A 26,751-nucleotide genomic window follows, 5' to 3' on the forward strand; every position below is an offset into this window, starting at 1 on the left:
GTGAAGGGCCAGACAGCAAATACTTTATGCTTTGTGGGCCATATAGTCTCAGTTGCAACTACTCAACTATGTCCTTGCAATACAAAAGCCAAAGACAATGTCTAAGCAAATAAGTGTGGCTGTGTTCCAATAAAATTGTATTTTAAAAATCAGGTGGTGGTACAATATTATCACAGAGAATAAAGTAATTAGGAATACATTTAATAAAAGAAGGACAAGACTTGTACAATGATAACTACAAAACATTGTCGAAAGAAATGAAATATGACCTAAATAAGTGGAAAGATCTTCCATGATCATGGATTGGAAAACATAATATTGTTAAGATGGCAATATTCTGCAGATTACAGATTCAGTGCAATCCCTAACAATGGATCTCTACCAAGGTCTAAGCAATCCCTATCAAGTTCTGTTTTTCAGAAATTGACAAGTTGATTCTAAAATTCATATGGAAGTGCAAGGGACCCAGAATAGCCAAAATAATATTGAAAAAGAAGAACAAGTCTGGAGGACTTATACTTCTAGATTTCCCTTACTACAGAGCTGCACAATCAAAATACAGTGGTACTAACATAAGGCTAGACATACTGACCAATGGAATAGAACTAAGAGTATAGAAATAAGTCCTAACACTTGGTCGATTGTTGTTTGAGCAGGATGACAAGATGCTTCAATAGGAAATAAACAATCTTTTTAACAAATGATTCTAGGACAACTATATATCCACATACTAAAGAATGAAATTGGATTCCTATCTCATGCTAAATATAACAATTAACTCAAAAGAAACCAAAGACCTAAGTATAAGAGTTAACCTATAAAACTCAGAAGAAAACATAGGAGTGTATCTTTGTGACCTTGGGTTGGGCAATGGTTTCTTAAGCACTTCCCAAAGACCCCACCTCTTAATACCATCATCTTTGGGGATTAAGATTTCAACATATGAATTTGGTGGGGGGGATACAACTTTCACACCACAGGAGGGGTCCAGCATAAGAATCTCTGAATTCTAATCCCTTTAGGAATCCCCTTAAAATAGTTAAATCTCTGTCAGTTTCAAAGATCTACTTAGAAAATTATTTGGCATTGCTCAGAAATCCCATCCAATATTTAACAATGTTCCCTCTTAGCAAACTACTCCTTATGTCTTTGTGAGGATAGAATGAAAGAGCAGTGAGTACAATATGGTCTGCCATCAGGAAAAGGAGAAACAGAAATAGAGCTTTGAAAATCTGCTGGCACTTAAAGAGTCAGCTTTCAGAGTTCCAAAGGCAGGGAGTCACTAGAATCTACACGCTAGTCCTTGTTTGCAATGACAGGGTGTCCCTGCGATGGAATAAAGTGATGGCTGGGTTCTTCTGTTTTGAATGCAGCATTGTCCTGTGCAGACAGTACAGAAGTAAAGGAATATGGAGAAATAATCAAGCTGCCAGCTACTGAAAGAGAGGAGAGAAGATATAGAAATGACAATAAAAACGTCTGGGGAGAGCCCTTGTTGGTCCCGGAGTTTGACTTGCTGCTGCCTCCACTGATTTTCCCCAACGCTGTGATCAGGAGGGAAATCCATCTCTCACAAAGGCTGTGCCAGAGACCAGAGAGATGTCATTTTGATGCCAACCAAGCATATTGGATTGGGGAAAAGGAGGAGAAGTGGGTAACCAGAGGGCTGGATCATCGATATAAACACTCAGCGAAAAGCCATATTTACAGCTTTTAGTTAGCCCAGCAAATATATTCCTGGCCTTGAAAAGTGGTACTCAACTGATGGAAATTTTATATACAGTAAGGGTAATATGGCAGACTTAAATCTCTCCTTTATGCCCAGAAAAATCACACTAAAAGTACTCCAGAGAGTAGGAAATAAATAAGACACTTAACAGCCTCCTCCTATTCCCAAACTCAGTTTTACTCTTGCTTCCACACAGGCTACCGCTGGCTCGCAGGCACATGGCAGGAGAGACTGCATACTTAGGAGGGAGTACGTACAGCACCCGCACCTCTCAATTTGCAGCTACCCTGCCATCAGCCTCTACTGAGGTGGGCATTTACACTTAACAGTACAGAGGGCTAATGAGTCTCTAAAGTTAGCCAGTAACTCCATGTACATTGTATAAAGAGGAAAACAGGGAGACAAAACATTCTCACCATTCGCTTCTCTCCCACTGATGTGCTAGCACTTTAGCATCTGATAATGGTACTCCAGCTAATAAAAAACGATTCTAAGGACACCTGGGTGGCTCAGTCAGTGAAGCATTCAGCTCTTGATTTTGGCTTAGGTCATGATCTCACAGTTCATGAGATCGAGCCCCGTGCTGGGCTCTGTGCTGACAGCACGGAGCCTGTTTGGGATTCATTCTCTCTCTCTCTCTCTCTCTCTCTCTCTCTCTCTCTCTCTCCCTCTCTCTCTCTCTCTCTGTCTCCGTCCCTCCCCCACAATCTCTCAAAATAAATAAATAAACTATTTTTAAAAACTGATTTTATTTATATGGCTTATTTTTCAGTAAACTAAAACAAATACTCTCACCTCTTTGGAACAATTCAACCTTCCTCCTTAAGGTAAGAAAGGGATAGGAATCATTCTGCTAACACTTCTCTCTGCCCCAGATTTTTTAAGAAATGAGAAAAGAGGCACAGAAAGGTCAGAATACTCATATAGCATCTCAGCCAACGCAGCATAAATCAATAACACAGACAGGGCTAGGACAAGTATAGCTTCGTTGCTCCTGTAACTCTTTATTGCACTAATTTATCTGTATCCTTGTCCCTACAAATACCTGTAGGCATTATTTATCTTAGCTCCCTCAGCCACAGCCCAGTCACTCACATGTAATAAGGTGTCTGAGACTTGATTCCTGAATGAATGAATGCCCATGTGAGTGCACGCACACACACACGCACATACAGAGGAATCCAATCGGTTGCTCAAGGTTCTAATGACCTCAGAATCTCCTTTGTTTCTAATCACAGAAATATTAGAAATTTCCATGGGGCTCAATGTTCAGCTCAAATTGACATTTAAAGAGGGTAGGTGAAGAGAGATGCACGGGACATTTTAACACTTCTCTCTTCTCTGAAGTCCCACATGATTGCACTTAAGATTGGTAGCATTTCTAGAGAGAGTTAATTTTAACAGTGCCTGGAATTTTTACTTCAATGTTCCATATGCATTTATTCTATCCCCTGGATAGGTTGAGAGTTGCTGAAGTATTCAGTGAAAAGCAACTGCTGGAGAACAGGTCCTGGCTTAAAACCCCCCACGGTCCCCCATGGAACCCAGCAAAGAACTAGACAACATATAGAAGCTATAACTGTACGCTGAATTAAAGAACTGTCAACCTGAGGCAAGTCCAAGGTTTACCTAGTTCCATCGCAATAGCAGAATCTGACAGCTTTCAAAGAATAGATTTGTTTTTCATCTGTGCAATGTCGCTGGTTAATGTTCAAAAATAATTGACTAACAATAAGTATCTGTCTTTAATAAGAGCCTCAAGGCACAGGCTTGGAGGACACATCTGTTGTCCTTGTTAGCAACCGTAATACATTAGAGATGTCCATTGCAATATTTTAATCCTATCATCCATCTTTAACCATCCTATTTAAAGTAGCTTTGCCGCCTTCATTTTTTAATTCACAGCCCTTACCACTGCATGACACTGTAATATGTGTCTTCACTTGGATACTGCTAGTCTCCCCTGTAACGGAACTTCATGGTCCATGCAAGCAGGGCGTCTGCTTTGTTCTCTCCTCCCACCACCCACCCTGCCTCGGAAAAGAGCCTAGCACATGATAGGTTCTCCAGAATTATTTATTTAGTGATGTTGCTGAATTTACAAACGTTCACTCATGAAGAGTCAGGCATTCGTTTGAGATAAAGCAGAGAGGTCTAGGAATGTGTTAACTGCTTGATAATTATCACACGCGTGCATGCGTACAGCCACCAGGCTGAAGCAGAAGTCGTCAGGAAATGGATACCTAGAGCCAAGGGAATATATTTCTCTGACAGAAGCCTCATCCAGTGACCAGTAGGAAGAAACAGGGCCAATCAGTATAAAACATTTGGAAGGAGATTTGCTGCGTTCTACTAAGACTAAAAAAGAAAGTGGCGGCGGGAGGTGGTGGTGGGGATTGCTGCAAATAAGCCAGATGGGGTAGAATGCCATGAAACTTACAGCAGATGGCACTAAAATATTAAACTAGCATTTCCTTATGCTCCAAGCTGAGCTCTATGTTAACGCTGATTAGGAGAGTCAGTCTATTTTAAAACATTCAAATGAAAAAAACGAATCCTGTACTGTTAAATCACTCTGCTAAAAACAACTCCAAGCATTAGCATCTAATGTGCTTTCACACAAGTGATATGTTAATATTATTCAGGCAAGGTTACGTCTAACAAAACCACCCAGAATAGGAGAGAGAAAAAAAGCCCACAGTCTCATGAATCTGTTCAAAAACAAGCTCAGTGTGGTAAAGCCATGAAAATCTGCTTCTCTGATCTCCATAGCAACAGTAGCAACCCTCAGACAGACGCTTTAGAAACCAGATTTGTTTTTCTCTTTTCCAAGTACCTTTGCATGATATTTTTGGATAATGTTGAAATACAACTGACATTGCATAAGGTGTAAACACACTGCCTGTTCCAATTGCTCCAGTATTAGGGTGGCTTGTCATTTTTCTCACTTAACCCACAACGGTGGTGCCACTGTCACAGTGCAGCACCTGGCTCTCCGGGGATACCCCAGAAAAGTACTGTCAACTGAAAGTCAGGCTTAATAATATTTACAGGCTGCCAGTTGGAGAAGAAGATACTCTCAGGATTTATAAACCGTGCAAAGTAATAAGTACACTATCTATCTGCTTTGCAAATATTATTTAAAGCTTCTACCTAAAAAGAAGCCATAGAATATTCACTGTCTAACTGAATCCAAGTTTTGGACACTATCCAGTCTCAGTCACCTCAGCAAGTCAGAGAAGGAATTAAAAATAGTACCATGTAAACAGAGGTGCACTGAAGAACTCTTTCAACTATTCCATATGCTTGAAAATTTTTATAATAAAATATTGGGAAGAAAGGAAATACATCTGATCATCATATAACATACAACCCAAAGGAACTCTCCATTGTGCCATGTTATTACAGGCAACGTAGTGGAAAAATAAAAGCTGAGAGATATTTGCTCATTGGCTAATTAAAAGTGACCAACTGAAGGGGTGCCTGGCTGGCTCAGTCAGTAAAGCATGTGACTCTTGATCTTGGGGTCATGGGTTTGAGCCTCATATTGGGGGTAGAGATGACTTAAAAAATAAAATCTTTTAAAAAAAGTGACCTACTGAAAAAATAATTGGAGGAATCTTGAGAGAATTTGAATATGAACTGGGCATTAGATAACAGAAGGTATTTGTTTTATTAGATGTAACAATGGTCCCATGGTTACCTAAGTAAAAATTCCTATTTTTAGAGATGTACACTAAAGTATATAGAGGTAAAATATCTTGATGGCTGTAACTTCATTTTAAAATGCTCCCCTCAGCTCGGGTCGGCTTTAGCTCAAGCGGTTACTTCGCGTGTGGTTACTAAAATGCTCCCCTCAAAAGCAATTGAAACAAGTGTGCAAAAATGGTAATGACTGTTAAATTTTGTTTATCTTTATGTGGTAGTTCATAATAGTATTTTCTCCAATCTGTATGCAACTTTCTATAATAACCTCTTTTAAATAGCTTTTTAAAAAGAACCAGGAGTACTCATTTCCAAATCGTAGATAAGAGTTAAGTGTTTGAAGAGCTGACCATAACCCTGTCTTCTCTAAAGGATAATTAAAATACATACTAGGTTATGGATGACAAGTCTTTGTCAGTGCCTATGAAATACCCTGTATGGATTTTGGGAGTTAATACATAATTATTTTTGAAAGTATGAAAATGGTGGAAAAGAAAGATGAAGCAAAATGCACTAACCAAGGAAGATATTACAAGAAAACTCCAGAGATGGAGATAGAACTTCTGTGTAAATCCCATCTGCCCGGTGCCAGTCCACCTGCCTATATGGGACCAGGCAGACAAGAAGAGACTGCCCTGAATTGAACGCCCAGCTTACGTCCTACTTAGGACTGCCGAGAGCATATAACAGAAGTGGAAGAGATTTTTGAGAGAAATGGCAGTCATTTGAAGCATTTTATGTAAGCAACACACCCTCAAGGATATGCCTATCCATTTTAAAGAGGCTATTCCACGTTTATCATCGTGACAACATAGCTAAACCTTTTCCCCAAACAATATTTCAAATATTCCTAAAGAATCTGATTGTTCAGAAAGTAGCTTTCCATAAAAATAAATCATAGGGATGAATCTTCTTTGTGTGCATAGTTACGCTTGGGGAATTGGGAAAGAAGAATCTGCAATTCTAAGCTTGCCATGAATTCAGTCCCTTTTAAAGGAAAGTAGCCTTAATGGTTCTGCTAAAGCTGCTACCACCCTGGTCCCTCTTCTGTGTTGGGAGGAATCCATCCTGCTAGCCTGTGCTGGTGGCTTGAACTAAACGTTGATGAAGGGGAGTAATGTCCCTGAGAAGGGGCTGTGACAGGCGAGCATCAGATGGTGATGAAGCAGCCCACTCAGATCCTCCCCATCCTGGGGAACAGTAATGCTGACTGTGTAGAAGGAAGATGGATGGGCTGCTGATGGAGCTCAGGTGCATGGCTGGGCTGCCACCACTGTGCTAGAGAGGCTTGCCATACTGCCAGCCTCCAAGGCTAGGAGGCTGATTCACTGAGGGGAGCCCATCCCCACTGCCTCACATTTTCTCGTATCCTTGGCAACTCCCATTACTGACTATAGCTGGGGTGTACAGCCTGATCTAGTACAGAAAACATGATCCAGCCATGGAATGTGGTAATAACTGCTGCCATTTACAATATGCCAGACCTTCTACTAACCTAAGCCCCTTCAAACATCATTTAATGAATTCAATTTGAATCTCATTCCAATTCTAAGAGTAGGAATTGTTGGCCACATTTTACAGATGAGGCTTGCAAAATTTTAGGTCAGCAAATGGTAGACTGGGGTTCAAACCCATATCTGTCTTATTCCAGAGCTCATGCCTTAGTCACCCCATAATACTGCCTGTCTCCACACCAACCTTAATAACAAGTCCTGTTTTTAAATTGGGTTCTGCTGCGTTCAAAATAACAAGAAGCATTCACCGCAGAAAGTTTTCCCATTTTATGGGGGTTATAAAGTTTCAATAGACCGGACTTGTACAAATTCCATAGGCTCAGCAAAGAAAGGCTGCACACAGGCCTACAGTGATGTCGTCACCTTCTGCTTTGTCAACTCAAATCTGTTATTGGCTATGTCAGCTGAACCGCAGAAAAGCATCTTTCTCTGCTGACTCCGTTTGCCCTTTCCTGAGCTGATCACTCCAGGAGTGCACAGCCAAGAGGTAAATGCTCTTCATGAATAACAGTAGGGGATCCACACACAGTATTCTCTACTTAATTGGCCTATTATTCTTTAACCTTTCACTGGACTCAATAACATTTAAATGAGCTCTTGGGAAAGAGCACAGCTATAAAACACACTGACATACAACAAAATCCCATAATATACCCCAGTGTCTTCACCTATGTGTCTGGTGTCACTATTCGTTTATTCATCAAATGTTTGGTGTGTCCCTACTATTTACCAGGCACCATTGGAGGGACTGGAGACACAGCAGCAAATCAAAGTGTGTGATGTTAAAGAACTTAAACTCTACATGGTAGCAACAAGCAATAAATAAACAAACAAATGCGTGTATAATATAGTAAGTAATGGTAAGTGCTATGAAGTTCTAAAACAAGAGATATTTGTTCAAGAGGTCTGTAATAAGGACTTCATGCTCATTGAATTTCTAGTGTGTCCCATGCATCAGCAGAGAGTCATGTCACTAATTCTGGCCAATGGATGGTAGCAAAACTTAAATGTATCATTTCCAGGAGGAAGCTGTGAAGAACGAGCGTGCCCCTCCAGCTTTCTCTTCTGTCATGGTGACCTGGGAAACCATACGTTGATATTCAGTGGCATAGAAGAGAAGAAGCTTGGATCTCTTTATAGTTGGACAAAGAAGAGCCCCCACCAACTAGCAGCAGATTCTGTAGGAGCTAGAAGTAAATATTTGTTGAGCTAAGCCATTGAGATTTGGCGGTTTGTTACTCCAATATGGCCTGACAGAGTCAGAAAACTATAAATGCCGAAGCCTGGGGGGAAAAAACAAATGGGACTGAAGATTCGGGGAACTGCATACCACAGTTGGGGTCAACTCAGTGGCTTCAAACCTTACATGGGCATTTCACATCACCCTGGGGGATTCTAAAAAATTCTGATATAAGGATGTTACACGCAAAGATTATAGTCTGGGATATTTAGGGTGGGACCTAAGCATATATATTTTGGGTAAAAAAATCAACACTTAACAGAAGAAGATAAATTGGGCCAGCTGGATTTAAAAAGCCTTCCCAGAAGCAACCTGTCCCACAATATGCTTGGGAAGGAGCTTATTAGTGAGATCAAGTCAACTTCCTATAAATCACTGGAAAGCAGCCAATCAAACTGTGACATATGAATAAAACCTATAAACTTATTAATTGAAATTTTATGAAAGAATATGTTGTAGAAAGAATTCCTGCATTAAATTAGTAACTGGGCTAGATTCTTCCAAAGTCCTATCTCATTGTATAATTATTATTAACATAAATATTTAAATAGTAATAAAATGAGAGAGTAATTACTTAACCTATGATTTCAATTAACCCTCACAAGAATCCTGTGATGCATGTACTATTCTCCCCTTTGAACAGATGAAAAAAATTGAAGCGCAGACAGGTTAAATTGCCCAAAATTACACAGCTAGTAGTAAGTGGTGGAACAGGATCCAAACCCAGCTGGCCCCTGAGTCCTTGTCCCAGGGAAGAGAAGGATATACAATCAAAATCATACAGAATCCAGAGAAGGGGAATCTAGACAAGGGGCCACTGGAGAGGGAAGGACCTTAGGCCTGGCTCAGGGATCCTGCTCTAATTCTAACTGAGGATCCCAGTTCTTAGAGAACAGTTCACAGGTTGCCAGAGTGCGATGGAAATTTCCGATGAAGCCATCCACTCTTCTTGCTCTAATTCTGTATCAGGCAACAATGAACTGATCTCCACACTAGGATGTAGTTCTCCTGGTACATATCCAGTGCAAATTTAGAAAAGGCATCCTAGTTTATTCCAGAGTCTAATATGTTTGTGTTTCAGAACATATACTACTGGGAATGGAGTCTTGGACTGAGGAAACTACTCCCTAAAACAGTGGACTAGACTTACCCTAAGGTGGCTCCTTCCTTCAGAGCCTTCTGGAGATCTGCTGCATAGGAGGAATCATACCCTAGCTCACTAACACATGAAAAAGAATTGGTTTATCAAGTTAAACCTGTATAGTACACCCTAAGAAATGGGAAGCACGAAGGACTCTGAGGATACAGAATATAGGGAGTGCATGTTTTGAAAGGGAAGCAAGGAGAGCTCAGGAGCACTGGGAGCCTTCAAGTAGCTGAAGGATGGTGTTGAGGTGAAGGATGCGAGAGTGGTGGGAGGCAGAGGACCCCAAGATACTGTGTTTATGTTCCAATTTTGCCTGGGGCTAGCGCTAGGCAGAGGGACTTTTCTAGTTCTCCCAGCAGTTTATCTCACAAAAACTTTATATGCTTTTGCTCTGGTGAACCTGATGGTCACCACGAGGGCTACTTCTTACTTTGCACAATTCCAGAGGTCACCAGCTACTCACCCTGCAGTTATTAAAGATCTCTTCCATTTTTCTGACAATATTTCACTAAGTTGCAACACAATGTCTTGAGGACAGGATTGTCTTTTTCAAACAGGATCAGAATTATGCTACCAGTAATTCTGGCAGAAGGACTGACCAACATCAGTAGAGGAGAGTACAAAATAGGTATAGAGAGGGAGAAGCAAGACATAAAATTGTGCAGCTATGGGACACGTGTTCCAACATACGTTCTGACTGTAGGCTTTTCTCAACCTCATGTTCCATGTTATCATATCAGTCAGGAGGAGGCTAGCTATAGTAACAACCCCAAAATTTCAGTGGCTTACCATGGGAGAAATTTATTTTGAGCTAATGTAATCGATCAACATGGAGTGCATTAGCAAGCAGATTTCCTCCAGGTAGCTGGTCCAGGACCTCCCTTCTTTTCCCTTTGTCATTCCCTAGCTGTAGAGCCTTGAAGGACAAGGTACAACTGTGTCTTCAACATTGCCCCAGATGTGACCCATCTCACTTCCACTCACACTCTATTGATATGAACGAGGCTCATAGCTTCACCTAGATGCAAGGAAGGCTGGGAAATGCAATGCCGAACTGAGAAGCCACTTTCCAGCAATGACTGTACTACGGAAGAGGATGTATCAACGTGGTAGAAAATCTGTCTTTACCTATCACAAAAGAGCCATCATATAAATTATAAGGGCAAATATTATGTACAGGTGGAGGTATAAAACTTACAATTCAAGTGAATGATCTGTATCTCATCCTAGAGGCATAACAGTCCAGATGTGACCCATGAACGGTAACACTGAAATCCAAAAAGTGTCTCTTCAAGAGGATTTTGCCCTCAGCCTCTAGGGTTTGGCTCGGGGATTTCTCAATCAAGGAGTCCTTTTGTGTTCTTAGACACGCTAATGGGATCTGAGGGAAAGGTGTGGTGTCCACAAGAATGAGAATGTGAACCATGAAGAGTTTTAGAAATCAAAGTCAAAGCCAGGATTTTTGGCTTTGAAATTAGAGCACATCTTTGCAGAATATAAAAAAATCTACCCTGAATTTCCAGATTCTGTTCAGAGGAATATAAAAGGGCATAAAAATGTGGACTCCAACAAAGGGGAAGAGTAAGAAAATAAAAGGGACAAATTGACAATGAGGCCATTTTACCCATATCAAAATTATCTAGAATCAAATTACTTATGATATTATTTATTTCCAACTTCAGAGAAAACTATGACTTTATGTAAAATTGATTCATTATCAGTTGGCTAGCCTAAAATTAAAGAAAAATTAAAACCTTTCCAGGGTACTGGACTGAATTTCCAGCTGACTGATAAAGATAACACTTGACCTAGCTGCACATATTGTGTACTATTATAAAAGTCCTATTTACGTACATATACATTTATGATAATAAATCTTACATCTTTATATTCTAAAGTAACTTGGCATAGAGAAACTTTTAGATTTTCTTAAAAACAACTAAACTACTTGGAAATCAATTTATTTGGAAAAGGGCACTAGATGCGAATCAATCAGATTATTTCAAATCCTGGTTCTTCTCCCCCTGAATATCATTTGGAACAACTGACTATACCTAAGTTTTTGACTTCAATTTAAAATGATCCAAAAACTCCAATTAGTAGGAAACTAGGGTTCATAAATTCTACATCGTGTTATATTTTGTGTTTTGTTACAGGCCAAATGGTATAGCTTAAAATTAATTCTGATAAAAACTAGGTTACCCATTTAGGAATATCTTTTGAAACACTGTCCTTGTGCTGGTTCCCCCCACCCCAAAATATGGATAATAATTTAACTGATCAATCACCTCATAAATGGCCCAGCCATTTAGCCATTTAGTGGCCAACTGTAAAATCATTCAAAGACATATTTTCTTACATCATATCCCAAGAGATCTGTAAATTTCAAATCCTGGCAGTTTGAGATGAGGCTAAAAAGTAAAGGTTGGATATTTTCATCACAACCACTGGATGGCAACAGACATTAACACTCAGTTGAGATAATGAATACAAAAACCACTCTTCTGCTTTACTTAATTTCCTCTGCATTTTTAAGGTGTAGAATCAAATCCCCTCGAGATGTTAGGGGCTGGTAAAAAAAAAAAAAACAAAAAGTGAGTTTGGAAGTAAAAGAATTAGTTTGGGAACACATAATCTGCTTTTGCTACTAGTTTGTGTGTAGAAAAATCCCCCATGCTTTCAGTGCTCAGCCAAGAGTTGTAACTGCCAGAAGGGAAGACTTAAGCCAGAATGCTATATTTACCAGAATATGCAGCTTTGAACTGAATCATTAGTGGTAGTGAAATCTTTTATCTTGTATGAGATCAAGCTTGTAACTCCTCACTGTGCCTGGTAGTATACAGCCCAACTCCACCCTCAGGCCTTTTTTCTCTTCCATGAATTTTCCAAGCTATAAACAGAGGCCACCTGGGGGACTCTTCTGACTCAGGAGGCCCTACACTACTGGGAATGTGAATGGTTAGCTGTCTGTGTTCCCACCATGTCCTTCTGGGGTCTTTGTTCTGGAGGCTTTGTGAGGTCGGGAGATGTTAGAAGCATCCTCCAGAGTGAGCTGGTAAGACTCACGTGACCTCCCCTCCCCTTCTCCCATGAGGAGGTGGAAGTCTCAGAGTTAACAGTATTATCTTCATTCTAAACTCCATACAAGAACCATTTTAATTAATCTCTAAGTCCAGACAGAAAAGCCAACTTTGAGGATTCTGGCTCAAGCCCTGAAGAAGTTGGGGCACTACAGGAAAAAAATTGCCAAAGATTACTCTGAGTGTTCTGAAAGTTCAGCCTCATAATTCCTCAAAATTCCCTCATCATTCTCCAATTCTGGTGTGCCTAGGATTCACTGGAAGCTACTCAATGAAGCAGATTCCTCAAGCCCCTCCCTAGGAGACCGTGGGGTGAGCCTAGGAATTTGTATTTTAAAAAACAAATTTGTTTCTGACCTAAATGGCCTACCAACAACACTTTGAGAAACACTGTCGACAAGAAGCAAACAGTTCCACTGAGCACCTAATCCTCTCTCCCTACCAAGTGTCCCAAACTTCCACAAGGAGAGAGAAAGATCCTGTATCAATACTTCACCAGGCACAGAAGGACTACTGCCTCAAGCATAGGTCATTTAAAACTCAGAAGGACTATTACAGAGCCTACTGACTCCGAAGCACTGAGTAATCACAGACAAAGCCCACGGTCAGCCGTAGCCTTGGGCTGAGGTAACTACACCCAATGGAATGCTTGTCCCTCCTTCAGACCCAATTTGAGGGTTTGCCTTAAAGCTACCTTTCCTCGGACTTTAACCTCTGCTCTCTGCCAGGGTGCTTTTCTTTGCCTGTTAGTATAATTTTTATTCATATTTAGGACTGTACTTTAGGATTTCTGAAGCTTTTATGAGTTCCAGCCTCTACCCAACCTTGTATCTAATTCTATTTTTTTTATTATTTTTATTTTAGAGAGAAGTCAGGGGGTGGGGAAGAGTATGAGGAGGGGAGAGGGGCAGAGGGAGAAAGAGAGAGACAGAAAGACAGATTCCGAAGCAGGCTCCACACTCAGCGCCGAGCCTGATGCAAGGCTTGATGCCACGACCCTAGGATTATGACCTGAGCTGAAATCAAGAGTCAGACACTCAACCAACCAAGCTGCCCAGGTGCCCCTTATCTAATTCTATTTAAATAACTGACTTGCTTGTCCACAATCCCTGCCCACCTAACTACATGCCTTATTTAGTCTCCACAGGTACCATATTTGACCCTCATTTCAGTTCCAGCCCCAGCCACCCAAACATCCCTGTCATCTAAACACACTGATGACCATTAGGCCCTCAGCTGCTTGTCCATGGAAATATACTAGATATACAGCTCAAACTGTGAGAGTATTTCAGTGCCATCATCAGCCAAATGAATGGTTTCTAGCAGCAGACACAAAAACACAGATTCAATGACAGCATCAAAGTGTAGGGTATTTTTCCCTTTGTAAATCTTTTTGCATCTACTTGTAATCATTATGGTGACTGAAAACTGAAATAGAACCGAGAGGTGTTGGGAATAAGATCACTGCAACCACCCATCCAATGCATCAGTAAGTCCTATGAAGTCAGTCTCCCAAATCCACCTCAAATCCATCCATTCCTCTCCACCTGCATTGCTACTACTCTCTCCCGGTCACCATCATCCCATGCCCCCACTACTGCAATACCTTCCTAATCAGCCTTCCTGCTTCCATACTTGTCCTCCTCCAATCTTTCCCCCCTACAACAGCCAATGTGACCTCAAAAAAATGGAAAGCAGGTCATGTTACTTCCAAGTTTCAAAATCTTTTGGTGGCTCCCTGCAATGTTTGATATAAAGACCAAACTCTGCACCTTGGTCTGGGTATGAAAGGGCGCTGCCAACCTTCCAATCCCACTTCTTGTCACTGTCCCCTTTGCCTACCACACTCTATCTACACAGACCTTTTTTTTTTCAGTTTCTAGAATGACCCCAGAACTTTCTTGCCTCTGGGCTTGGTATTTTCTGTTATTTGGAATTTTAATTATTTCTCTCTCTTCTTTTTAAATGTGTATTTATTTTGAAAGAGAGTGAGCAAGCACACGTGAGCAGGGGAGGGGCAAAGAGAGACTAAGAGAGAGAATCCCAAGCAGGCTCTGCACTGTCAGCTCAGAGCCTGATGTGGGGCTGGATCTCACAACCATGAGATCATGATCTGAACCAAAATCAAGAGTCAGACACTTAACTAACTGAGCCACCCAGGAGCCCCTCTTGAATAATCTCCTGCGATAGTGGACTACGCAATTTCCTCCTTCTCTGACCTTCCTATCTAAGTGTCACTACCACCAGGAAACTCTCACTCTCATACACATCATTCTATTGATTTCCTTTTTCATCGAAACCCCTCCTCCCCACCAGTGTAAGCCCACAAAGGTGGATTCATGTCTGCCTTAGTCACCATTATATGGATAGCATCAGGCATGTAGTATACCTTATTGGTTGAATCAAAAGAAGGATAAATGAATTGGTAACGTCTTGCTTTTGCAAGGCTGGCATACATTCAGTAAAATTTATTTCATTCTGTATTAGAGTGTTTTGTGGGGTTGCAAAGATAGAATCCAGAAGTGCAGAGACTATATCTGTGAGTATCTCATCCAGACTTCAGTGGAAGGTGAGGTTAGCATTTAAATTTTTTTTTTCAACGTTTATTTATTTTTGGGACAGAGAGAGACAGAGCATGAACGGGGGAGGGGCAGAGAGAGAGGGAGACACAGAATCAGAAACAGGCTCCAGGCTCTGAGCCATCAGCCCAGAGCCTGACGCGGGGCTCGAACTCACAGACCGCGAGATCGTGACCTGGCTGAAGTCGGACGCTTAACAGACTGCGCCACCCAGGCGCCCCGAGGTTAGCATTTAAAAGGGGCGGGGAATACCCTGGAGCAGGTCTTGGCTCTGAGAATTAGAAGTATGTGAGTTATATCCTCCAAGATGCTTGATTACATCAGCAAGAAAGGATGATTTACGTGAGTGGCAAAAGAGCTGGATGATGAATCAGAATCACCATCTAACAGGGTCATTATTTCTTAGAGGCACCATAATGCTTGCCATCTGTGAACTGTGTCTCTACAGGCAAGTTCAAGGTTGACCTGAATCCATCTTAGGAGCGAATCTATGCTCCACTCTGTGCCCAGGCAAAATTTACTAGGGAGTTGGGGTTTACTACGTCCCCAAAAATGACACTGAAATATAACAGAGATGTAATCAGCGTATCAGATCTTTATTATACACACCCTACTGAAGTATCAAAGAATATCTGTCACTAGAAAGAATAGGCTCTGGGGCCACCAAGGAGTGGAGCAATTCTATCCAAGCCTGAAAAGAAAATCTCCCCAGTGTTCTGAAGTCACCATTTAAAAATCATAGATCAATATGCAATCTGGGCCAATGCTTGCCTTGTGACTACTTCAGAAGGTAAAGGCAGTGAGGTGAGAGGCTTACAGGCAGTCTCGTTTGGGATGCCTAGGCCAGGACAGCACCTTCTATTGCGGGGCAAAGTCTCATAAAAGTAGCTTAATTGTTGTGAACAGTCTGAGATGGAAGGCTCAGTGTCTCCATCTAAGTATTACATTGCATTCATCCTCACAAAAGCCAAACTTTATCCAGCAGCTACCCGGTCCGTCTTGTTGAAAGCTGGCGCCGGGGGCAGCCGCTACAAGGGAAGGGGCCTAAGTCCTCAGAATGATTCTGAAATGTGCGCTGTGAAAGGTAGCGACTCTCCAGGAATCTTGACAGCCTGACTTATGAATTCAGTCTCATGAAAGCAAATAAAATATTGGACTAGAAGATGGTTTGTTTTTTGTTTTTTTTTTTTTTTGCTTAGAATTACGGGAAGAAAAGTAAGTGGGTCACACTTATTTTGGTTCTCTTCAAATGTTTTAGGACAGAAGCAATATCTGGCCTAATAATGAGAAGCAATAATAAACATCATAAATGTTAGGCCTATTGAGAAGACCTCCATCTGGTAGCCTTCCTGCAAATCACTCCCCCAGGGAAGAGAGAAGCTTTTCCCTGCCATGAGGGGCAGAGCCCGGCAAGCTCCAGCTGCTGCAGCTGGTGTCCACAGAGAGAAAAGGTGCAGAGGCCTGCTTCCCGGGGCATGAGAAGGGATGGAAGCAGCTGAGAGCCCCCTCAGTCTCTCTAATTAAAAAGCCACATACACCTAGGGGCACACTCACCAAGGTGTTTTTCACTATGGGTCTGGGCTGCCCGGCTCATCTGCTTATAACCAGAATGCTCTTCAGCACGCTCATTAAAAGTACAGGTTTATGCCCTGGCGTATTCTGATTCTGTAGTTCTGGGGTATGGGCAGAGTGGGAACCTGCATTTTTTAATTGGTACTCTAGGAGATTCTGAGAAACCTGGTGCTCAGGCAACACTCTGAGGACCATTGGCTTAACCTGGTATTTCTCAAACTGGTATCACTGGATGCCTTCTTAAGACTGCCACAAAGAGGATTTTTACATTTTATAGTTTTTATTTTGATAATCGTTCAACTATTAAGAACATTCTGGATCATCTGGATGATAATTTTATAACCAAACACTACCACAAGACTTCCACTGAAGTGTTTACATTCAGGTTGCACTTTTAACCTTGTCTCAGGCTTGGGAGTCTTTATTTAGATCTAGACCCGATCTGAATGTTCAAGCCAACGTGAAGCCCAAATGATAACCTGTCATCAGCTCAGGAAGGGCACAGAGGAAGGAAAGGAGCAGAGTTTGACAAATAACATCAACATATTACATTTGGAGGGTCTATGGGATGTCCAGCCAACAGTGGGGAAATGGGCGTGGAGCTAAGGAGAATTCTCCAAAGCCAGAGATCTGTGAGCTGGGGCACCAAAGGCAGTGGCTAAAAACCTGTGTGGGGGACAGCAAGGAAATGAGGGACAAAGAAAGACAGGGACAGAACTCAGAGGCAAGACAGGAACTGGAAGGAAGGTGGCAAAAAAGATCAGAAAAGAGGTCAGAGAGTAAGGGGTGGAGCAGGAAGGGGAAACATCAGGGAAATAAGGAGGAAAAAGTTCCGAGAAGGAGAGAACAATGTTCACAAGAGTGGGGATTGTCCTGGAATTTACTGTTACAGGAAGTAAGTTACAAAGCAGTCAGTTCAATGTGATAGCACTTGTGCGGTAACAAATTGTATGTGCCCAAATACTTCAAGAAAATTTCTGAAAGGAACAGGAATGGCAAAACCAAACCAAAATCCTATGATTATCTCTGAGAATTAGATCAGGATGGTGGAGAAGGGGGACTGTAACTTTTATTTTGCACTATTTTGTGCAGCTTAAATGTATTATTTTGAACATACACCACTTTCTCTCTAGCGTTTTCAGGACTGGCCAGCAGGATGATATTAAATTACCAGAGAGGACAAAAAGATGAGATTCAAAAGAGGCCATTTTAGGGGCAAGAAGGTATCACTGGTGACTTTCATCAGGATGGTTGCAGGTAGGAATGTGAAAGCTGGCTGCCACAGTCTAAAACACTGCTTCTCAAGCTCTGCCATGCCTAGGAATTACTAGGGGATCTTGTCAGAACGCAGATTCTGATTCTGTAGGTCTGGGATGGAGTGACATTTCTTTTTTTTTTTTTAATTTTTTTTTTCAACCTTTTTTATTTTTGGGACAGAGAAAGACAGAGCATGAACGGGGGAGGGGCAGAGAGAGAGGGAGACACAGAATCAGAAACAGGCTCCAGGCTCCGAGCCATCAGCCCAGAGCCTGACGCGGGGCTCAAACTCACGGGCCGCGAGATCGTGACCTGGCTGAAGTCGGACGCTTAACTGACTGCGCCACCCAGGCGCCCCTGGAGTGACATTTCTAATAGCTGTCACATAAGACTCACATGGCTGGTCCAAGCACCCTACTTTTGAGTTGCAAGGTAAAGAAATCAGAATGTAGGGAGTTCGTGAGTAGGAAGAGAACACTATTTCCCAAAAATGTGTTCCCTAGAAGATGAACCATGAGGAACACTGATAAAAAAAAAAATCTACAGGTTTGGTAAATACCACACATACATCCTGATGAGTCACATTGGGTATCAGTGTTTTATTGAGAATCTCTTCATTGGCTTTTCACTCAGATGTTCCTAACAGTTAGGGTCAACCTTGCGGCAATGAAAACTTATCCATGCTCTCAGATTCTGATGTTCCTCACAGACCTTCCTGGAAGGCGTGGGAGAGCAGAATTATAGGGCAGCAGAAGTTCAAGGGTGCACAGAGGAAGGGAACTGGAATATGACAAACTGCATTTCGTCTCCGGTGCAATAGCTCTAGAGGCCTCTGAAGGGCAAAAAGATCCAAAAATAAACCTTATCAGGGCGTGTGCACCAGTAAACCCCGAAACTCCTTGACAGTACATATTACGATGCCATCAGGTATTTGCCAAACCTTATTCTAAATAAATATTTCTGGACCTTTCTGCAACTTAGTTCAGCCTCAGCAACATGGCTCCAAAGCCAGGGAGATGAGCATGCTGTGAATACTTGAACTTGAATGCACTCATATGGCCAGAGGCTTCAGTGGGCAAGAGCAGGAAACCACAGAAGCTGACCTGACTTTACTGCTGACAGAGTCCTGCTTGACGTGAGCACAATCCTACTGTCCACTGACAGTGATTAAGAACGGCCTGGGGGATGCTGGGCAGCACTGATCCTCTCACCTGCTGAGATGGAGCAGGTGAGACGCGGAACCTCAGAGCTCAGATAACATGCTGGCAGCGCTGAGTCATCCGCCCAAGACCTCGGGCGCTTGGCTGCCCCAGAACGGCCTTTTAGACTCTCTTTATACATAATGCAGCTGAGCGGTAAGTTTCAGCAGGAGACTGGATTTCAAAGGACCCCTTGGTGCAGAGAGCAGAGGTTATTCACCCTGGCATGCCTGAATCATTTGAAAAGACTGCCACTCTCTTCTCTCTAATGTCTAAACTTGGCAGCAGAGGGTCCAAGCCATATGGGGCAACTTGCACAGAGATTAGAATGACACTAGAATTGGCTCGGAAGCCTTTGCATTCACAGCTGCGGTTGTCCATCGTCTTAGCTCTTCGTGAGACGTCTGGTCACTCAGTCAGTCCCAGCTGTCACACTTACGTCTCAGATTTACTAGGGAGAGAAATGGGCCTGCACAATTCAATTTTCTCCTTATTAGCTTCCCAATTTATTTGCTTTTGAGAATATATATGCTTGAACAGCGCTGCACACATGGTGACTATTTCAGGGATGCTATTTAGGGGATAAAATGGAAACACGTGTCTGTTAAAGTACAGTGATAGGAACTCAGGTTCAGCAAGACTCAAGCTCAACTGCTTCAGGACCGGAAGGGATGGCACATGGTTTGTGCTTATGCTATTCCCCAGGGCTCCCTGCAAGTTTCAGGGTCCATCTCCATCACGGTCAGAGTGGTAGGAAAAGAATCCAAATTGGTTTCAATATTCACCCAACAAACACACACTGCCACTGTTAAATGTCATCAAATATCCTCACTATTGCACACACGAAATATACTTTAAACTCTCAGGGAAGAGTTATTTGGGAAATTGAAAGTCAGTTATATCGGCCCCTACATGATAAATGCCATGTGTCTAAGCCACCAGTAACCATGCAGCAGGGTTATCTTTTTATTACATCCCTCTAGATTCCCCTGTTCCAATGTGTTAATTTTAAAGAATTTAGAAGCTAGCTTTCAATCTATAATGGGAAAGATTTTGCCCTCTATTTTTATATGAAGCACTTTAATCACCACCAAGATCACTGGGTTAGCATATACACAGGAAGGAGGGTGTACTCTTGAACTCATTTACCCGCAAAAGGCAAAATACTCCTAAAGAAGCGACAAGCAGAGGAGATGGGTGGAAGGGGACTTTGAATAAAGCTGTGCTTTTAGGGTTTGTTTTAAAGTTCTACCTGGGTGTTCCCCACCCAGGGGCTGGAGAGAGGTTCCCTCCTTTCCCTCAATGCAGCCCATGAACTAGACTGCACAGGGCTTAATTTATTTACTGACTCTTTGATTCCTTTCTGAATTCTGTAACACAACTGCAGTCAGGTGTAGTCGATGATTTGGGAAGAAGAATGCTACACGCTCTTCACGTACAAATAACTGTAAGACAAAATGACTTCCATTTCTCGCCCGTTTGAAGTCTTCAACTCACAGGAAAATTTCTCACAGGAAGATTATAACGACCAAATTAAAATCATCCTAAATTACATGTGACTTTAAAAATCAACTTAGGTCTTGCTTGAAGAACAAGAGAAATTCTGGCGTTAACTTTGGTCCCTGTCTTTCCTGACTAGTTGGGACACAAAAACCTTTATCAAGGTCCAAATGCCTTGTTCCCTGGGTAAGAAAGAGGAAGGTGCTGAGATCCTACCGGGGCCATTTAAATGGGTGCGAATTTGGGTGCGAAATAGATGTGCTGGTGATGGGTTGATGCAGCCACTCTCCATCACTGAGGGGTGGGAGATTGGAAATGAGCCTTGACAATCACAAAACACCCACCCTTCCCCAGTGAGGAAATCCAACCCCGGGATGAAAGCAAGGACACATTCCCTCCATTCAGGAGATCCAGGCGCGTCCACAAAAGTGCTCATCACTGGGGACGCGCGGGGATTGAGCCAGCGCAGCGCGGCCCCCTGGAGCACGTGCCTCCCACGCAAGTCCCAGCTGCGAAGCCCACTCTCTCCGTCATCTCCTCACCCTCCTCCCCTGGCTGTTCTCTGGGCAACTGGTCGACCAGCCAGGCCAGGCTGAGTACCTGAGAGCACCCAGGGGAAGAACACTACTGCGCAGACAAGTCGCTTCAATGAGGAAAGCGGTCACTTTACCTTGTTGCTTACTGAGGAACAGCAGAGGAGGCACGACGCCGGGACCCCGCGGCTCAGGGCCCTGGGCGGCCGCCGGGCTTGGACCGGAGCTCGCGGCTTCCGCAGGTTTGCGCTGCTGCGCCGTGGGCCCGTCGGGTGCCGGAGCCCGGTCCCCGGAGGGCAGCTCGGGGCCGGTCTGGGGGGCGGCCGAAGGGAACTTGGGGAAGGGGCCGGGCGCGCCCTCCTCGGCCCGGGCGCCGGGCTCCTCCCGGATGGCGTCCAGGGCGCCGGGCTTCATCGGGGGCGAGTCCTGCTCCCGTTTGGGGCTCTCCTCCGAGGCGGAGGACGCGTCGCATGACTCGATGATGAGCTCGCTGTCCAGCTCCGCCTCACGCTCCTCCCTCAGGATGCTGTACTGGATGGACGGCGACGCGGGCGACGGCGGTGGGCCGCCCACGTGTCCGAAGGTCACGTAGCCCGAGGGCAGCGCATCCTCGGCGGCCAGCGGGTCCTCGGACACCAGCTCGATCTCCGAGTCCCCCGACTCGGCGCTGCTGGCCTCGTGGTCCAGCGGGCTAGGGATGGCCGGCAGCCCGGACCTGGCCTTGGCCTCGGGCCTGCTGGCCACCTGGCCTACCGGCCGTGGGCTCTCCGCCGTTTCATAGGATAACCCCTTTGCTTCTTTAATGGCAGTGATCAGCTCGTCCTCGGAGATGCTGCATTTTCCCTGGGATTCTGCAGCAGATGGTTCTGTCGTCCCACAAAGCAAAAAAGAGCGAGAGAGGCACGCACACGGACAGACAGATGGACATAGAGAGAAGAAATAAAACAAAATTCCATTAGGGGAGATGTTTTCTTGTTGCTGGAGAAACACATTTATCTCATTAGCACAAAAATAGTCTGTTTCCAGGGCTATGCTGAAAAGGCAGGCCACCTGAAGGAGAAGGCTAATTACTGTTATGGCCCAATTAATCAGTGCTTTACAAACCTATCTATCTTAATCTAGCTACTTAAAAAAAAATGACAAAGCAATTTCTTAGCAACAGCACCTCAGTTGGTTTTTCTTTTTCAATGTGGCAAACATCCTGGAAGTCATGGTTTTAATTTCTGATACCTTCTCTCAGGGAAGTGTTCCAAGTTCACAGATTTCATCAGGTAATCTGACGTATATAACTCTCTAATGTGGCCCACCAATATCAACAAATCTGAACATCATCCATTACTCCTTGTCCATTGCTTTTCATGTTGCCTCCTTCAGTGAGCAAAGAAAGCTTAGTCTGGACCCTACACACAATGGCTTCTGAGCTTTACATTTCCCATAAGAATCAATACTTTTACTCATTTTTAGTGAAACGTGTAACAAAGTAGGGCAATATAAAAGAAAGGTTTTGCCAGTTCTACCAAGCAGTCTGTGAAGATTACCATAATGCACAATCCCCCCTGGGCTTCTAATGGATGGTGGAGCCCACCATCATTCTTTTTCCTCTCCTCCCCTCCTCTTGAGAAGAGCAAAACCTGAGAATCACCCCCAGTCCCCTGGGTGAATGCCTGCCTTCTGCCTGATGTTTATCCAGATGGCCTGAAAACTTCACCAGCAATCTTGCTGATATTTCTCTCCCTTAGACGAGACTACCTGGGAACACCATGACAACAGTTTTCAGGAGCTTGGTTTTTCCCTTGCCATACAGCAGGTCCTTATTTCAGAATATCTCAGACAGTAGTCTCTGGCCCTTTTATAAGCAGGAAATACTCGTCATTTCTCCAAAGCTTTGAGGTCACTGATTTGGGAGGGTGGTAAGGAGAGCAGACTATGGCTAGGTCATCTGTTGCTTTAGGACTGTGGGAGAACCTCAATGGATCAAATATTTTAGATTTGTCTAATTCTTTATAGAGCAGGATTGATTTTATCCTTTAACCTGACAGTATTCACTCATCTATTACAGGTTAGGCTTTCTTACAGGTGTTTGGGGGGCACCTGGGTGGCTCAGTTGGTTAAGTGTCTGACTTTGGCTCAGGTCATGATCTCACAGTTTGTGAGTTCAAGCCCCACATAGGGCTCTGTGCTCACAGCTCAGAGCCTGGAGCCTGTTTGCAATTCTGTCTTCTTCTCACTCTCCCCCTGCCCCCACACTCGCCAGTGCTCTCTCTCTCTCTCTCTCTCAAAAATAAACATTAAAAAATTTTTTCATAGGTATCTAGGATATATTAATGAATGAAACAGGTAACAAAATTTCTGCTTATATTTTAGTGGGAGAACACAGTACATCAACTATATATAATAAATGAGTAAAGTATATAGTATATAAGAAGATGTTGAGTGCTGTGAAAAAAAAAAAGTAGAGTAGGGTTTAGGGATCAGGAGTGCTGGGACAGGGTGGGGTGAATTTGCAATTTTAAATAGGATAGTCAAGATAGACCTCATCTGGAAGGTAACCTATATTCAACACTCAAGGAGGTAAGAGAGTGACTCATGAGGATAATTAGAGGAAAAAGCATGCCAAACAAAGGGAACAGATAGTGCAAAGGCCCAGAGGTAGGAGCTGCGATGATTTCTAGGTATCACAAGGAGGCCCAAGGGGTCTGACCAACATCACCACTGCTTGTACACCATTCCTAGGAAACCACGAAACAGGCAGGCAGGGCCTGGGGCTCAAAGGCTACAAGTGTCCTGTAAGGCAGCCTGCCCTGTGTGCAAGCCGACCTGGCGCTGCATGGTTCAGGAGACTGGCTAGTGTCCACTCATTTTCCACAACTAAGAGCCCTGGGTGGCTTTGTATTTGTTTATGTGATGACTTCGTTCATGTCTGTCTCCGTCCACTCCCCTGCTTTCTCCGACCCCAGACCGAAAGCACCAGGACCGCAAAGGGCAACCAACATCTTTTCATTTGCTGTCATTTCTCCAGCACCTAGTGCAATGTCTGGTGCCCAGGAGGTCCTCGATAAAGAAGAGCTGAGGGGCGCCTGGGTGGCGCAGTCGGTTAAGCGTCCGACTTCAGCCAGGTCATGATCTCGCGGTCCGTGAGTTCGAGCCCCGCGTCGGGCTCTGGGCTGATGGCTCGGAGCCTGGAGCCTGTTTCCGACTCTGTGTCTCCCTCTCTCTCTGCCCCTCCCCCGTTCATGCTCTGTCTCTCTCTGTCCCAAAAATAAATAAACGTTGAAAAAAAAGAAGAGCTGATGTGAGGACTAGCTCACATCTTTAGAACGGTGGTTCTTAATCACATGTATGGCTCAGAACAGCTCTCAGAAATTCTGACGTAGTAGAAATGAGTCTGGAGGGGCCTAACCATCTGCATTTTGTACCTCCAAGGGTAATTTTTTTTTTAATTTTTATTTATTTTTGAGGGAGAGGAAACACAAGTGAGGAAGGGGCAGAGAGAGAGAGAGGGAGGAAGAGAGAATCCCAAGCAGGCTCCACACTGTCAGTTCAGAGCTGGACTTGGGGCTCAAACTCACAACCATGAAATCATGACCTGAGCCAAAATCAAGAGTCGGACACTTAACCGACTGAGTCAGCCAGGTGCCCCACTCCAAGGGCAATTCTAAAGTCACCTCCAGTTAGGGTTGGTAGACTTAGCAAATAAAAATACAGGATATCCAGTCACATTTGAATCTCTACTAAACTTTGAATTTTTTAAGTGTAAGGATATCCTATGAAATATGAGTGTTTTATTTGGCAACCCCATCTCCAGGTGAAAACCACTGAGGTACAGCACTCAGAAAAGGCTCAAGGATCTTGCTTTATTTACTCAAGAATCAGATGGTATCAGACAGCTGTGAGGTGTGGGATGAAAGGCCCTAATGCCTTTCATCTTGGGCAGGTGAAGGTACTACCCTGAAAAGAATCCATCCTTAATATGAGTTAAAAGAATCTCAGTAGAAATTATAGATGCTATCCTTTGTTCTTAACAGGAACCAAAAGTTTAACAAAGTGCTAAGAGGAATCAGGGAAAAAAAACTAAAACAAAATAGAAGTTTTTTGTATTCTTGCTTTTAAAATTTATGGACCTGTAGCTGAGATATTGGTTAGTATGTGTCACAACTGACCCAGCAAATCTAGAAAGAGTCAGTAAAAATAATTGAACAGATTATAAAAACTGGGAAGGTTAGAACTGCCCTGCCTGGGGAGATGTGTTTGCTGCTGCTGCTAATTATGACAATATAATTTAGAATGATAAAAGGAAAGGTGAACATGGGCCAGTTTACCAAGTCACAGATGACACCATCCAACTGTGAATGATGTTGCCATTCAGGTCTCCCCTTTGCCCCTGGCTCATTCTTCAGTCACCATCCAGATGAATCGTTTGAGAACACACATCTGATTCTGCCCCTCTCCCCTTCCTTCTCCCCAATCTGGCCACACTGACCTTGCAGCTGCTCCTTGAACACACAAAACATTCCCAGCTCCAGGCCTGGTACCTCCTCCTCATGTGTCTTCATGATTTGCTCCTTCCCTACCCCACTTCAGGTCTCTGCTCAGAGGCATCAGCAAGGAGAAGACTTTCCTCACAACCACCCCATCACTCTTTCACTCTATATCTTGCTTTATTTTTCTTCATTACCATTATAAATACCTAATATTATGTTACACATTTATTTATTTGTATGTAAGTCTTCCCAATAGAATATAAGTTCTGTGCAGGCAGAAACCTTGTTAGGTTTCAGCACTGCTTCCCCAGTGGTGATGGGACAATGCCTGGCATGCATGACCATAAATGGTCAACACATATTTGTTAAGTGAATGGATGAGTGAATGAGTGATGTCACTTCCCACATCAAAACCCTCCAGCAGTTTCCCATTGCATTTGGAACAAAATCCAAATTCTTCATCCTAGCATGTGAATACCTGAACTATCTGGGCCCTGCCCCCCGCGCCCACCCCCCCCCCCGACTCTGATCTATGCCATACTTTTCCTTTGTCCCTGTAAAAACTAATAAAGGGAAACCTCACTAACAACTGAGAGGCTAGAAGGGGGTGCTATTCCACTCAATGTCAATTACAGGAAGAATTGTCAATTGCAGACCTCAACAGAAGAACCATCAACAGGAAAGAATGATCACTTACAGGCCCCAACAGAAAAAGATGTACATTGACTCTTCTAGAAGAAATTGATTACCCCTGCAATTTGGTCAATGAGAAACCATCATCACTCTGAACGCCTGCTTTTTTCTGATGGACTTTCATTCAGAACAACCCCTCCCAACTTCCTTGGTCTTATCCATAAAATAATGTTCTTCTCCTTTGTTGGACTTGCCTATGGTTTTACCATAGATAGCATGTCCTGAATTGTAATGCTCTGCCATTCCTGAATAAATCAATGTTTTCTGGCAAAATAGCTATTTTTAAGGTTAACAGTTCTTTGCATCATCTTTCAGTTCCCAAATAATACAGCCTTGGGGCCTGTGCACTTGCTTTCCTCTGTACCTGGGGTCCCCATTTAACCCCCTCCTTTGAATTGTAAGCTCCTTCTCCTCATTCAGATCTCTGATCACATGTCACCTCCTCAAAGAGGCCATCCTTGACCCCTTCACGCCCAACACTCTATCACTCATTATTGTAATCAGACTGTGAAATTTCAGATG

General features: G+C 43.3%; 1 protein-coding gene across 1 annotated transcript in view; it reads right to left on the bottom strand.

Annotated features, from left to right (window-relative positions):
* The window catches only part of RTN1 (reticulon 1), a 228,432-nt gene that overhangs the window by 75,255 nt on the left and 126,426 nt on the right, over positions 1 to 26,751 (bottom strand). Inside the window, exon 3 of the mRNA XM_043556281.1 lies at positions 21,193 to 21,921. Coding sequence (XP_043412216.1) covers positions 21,193 to 21,921 — 729 coding nt within the window. The remainder of the gene's footprint in view (positions 1 to 21,192; positions 21,922 to 26,751) is intronic.

The sequence above is a fragment of the Prionailurus bengalensis genome, chromosome B3, assembly GCF_016509475.1.
Source record: "Prionailurus bengalensis isolate Pbe53 chromosome B3, Fcat_Pben_1.1_paternal_pri, whole genome shotgun sequence".
Taxonomy (NCBI): Eukaryota; Metazoa; Chordata; class Mammalia; order Carnivora; family Felidae; genus Prionailurus; species Prionailurus bengalensis.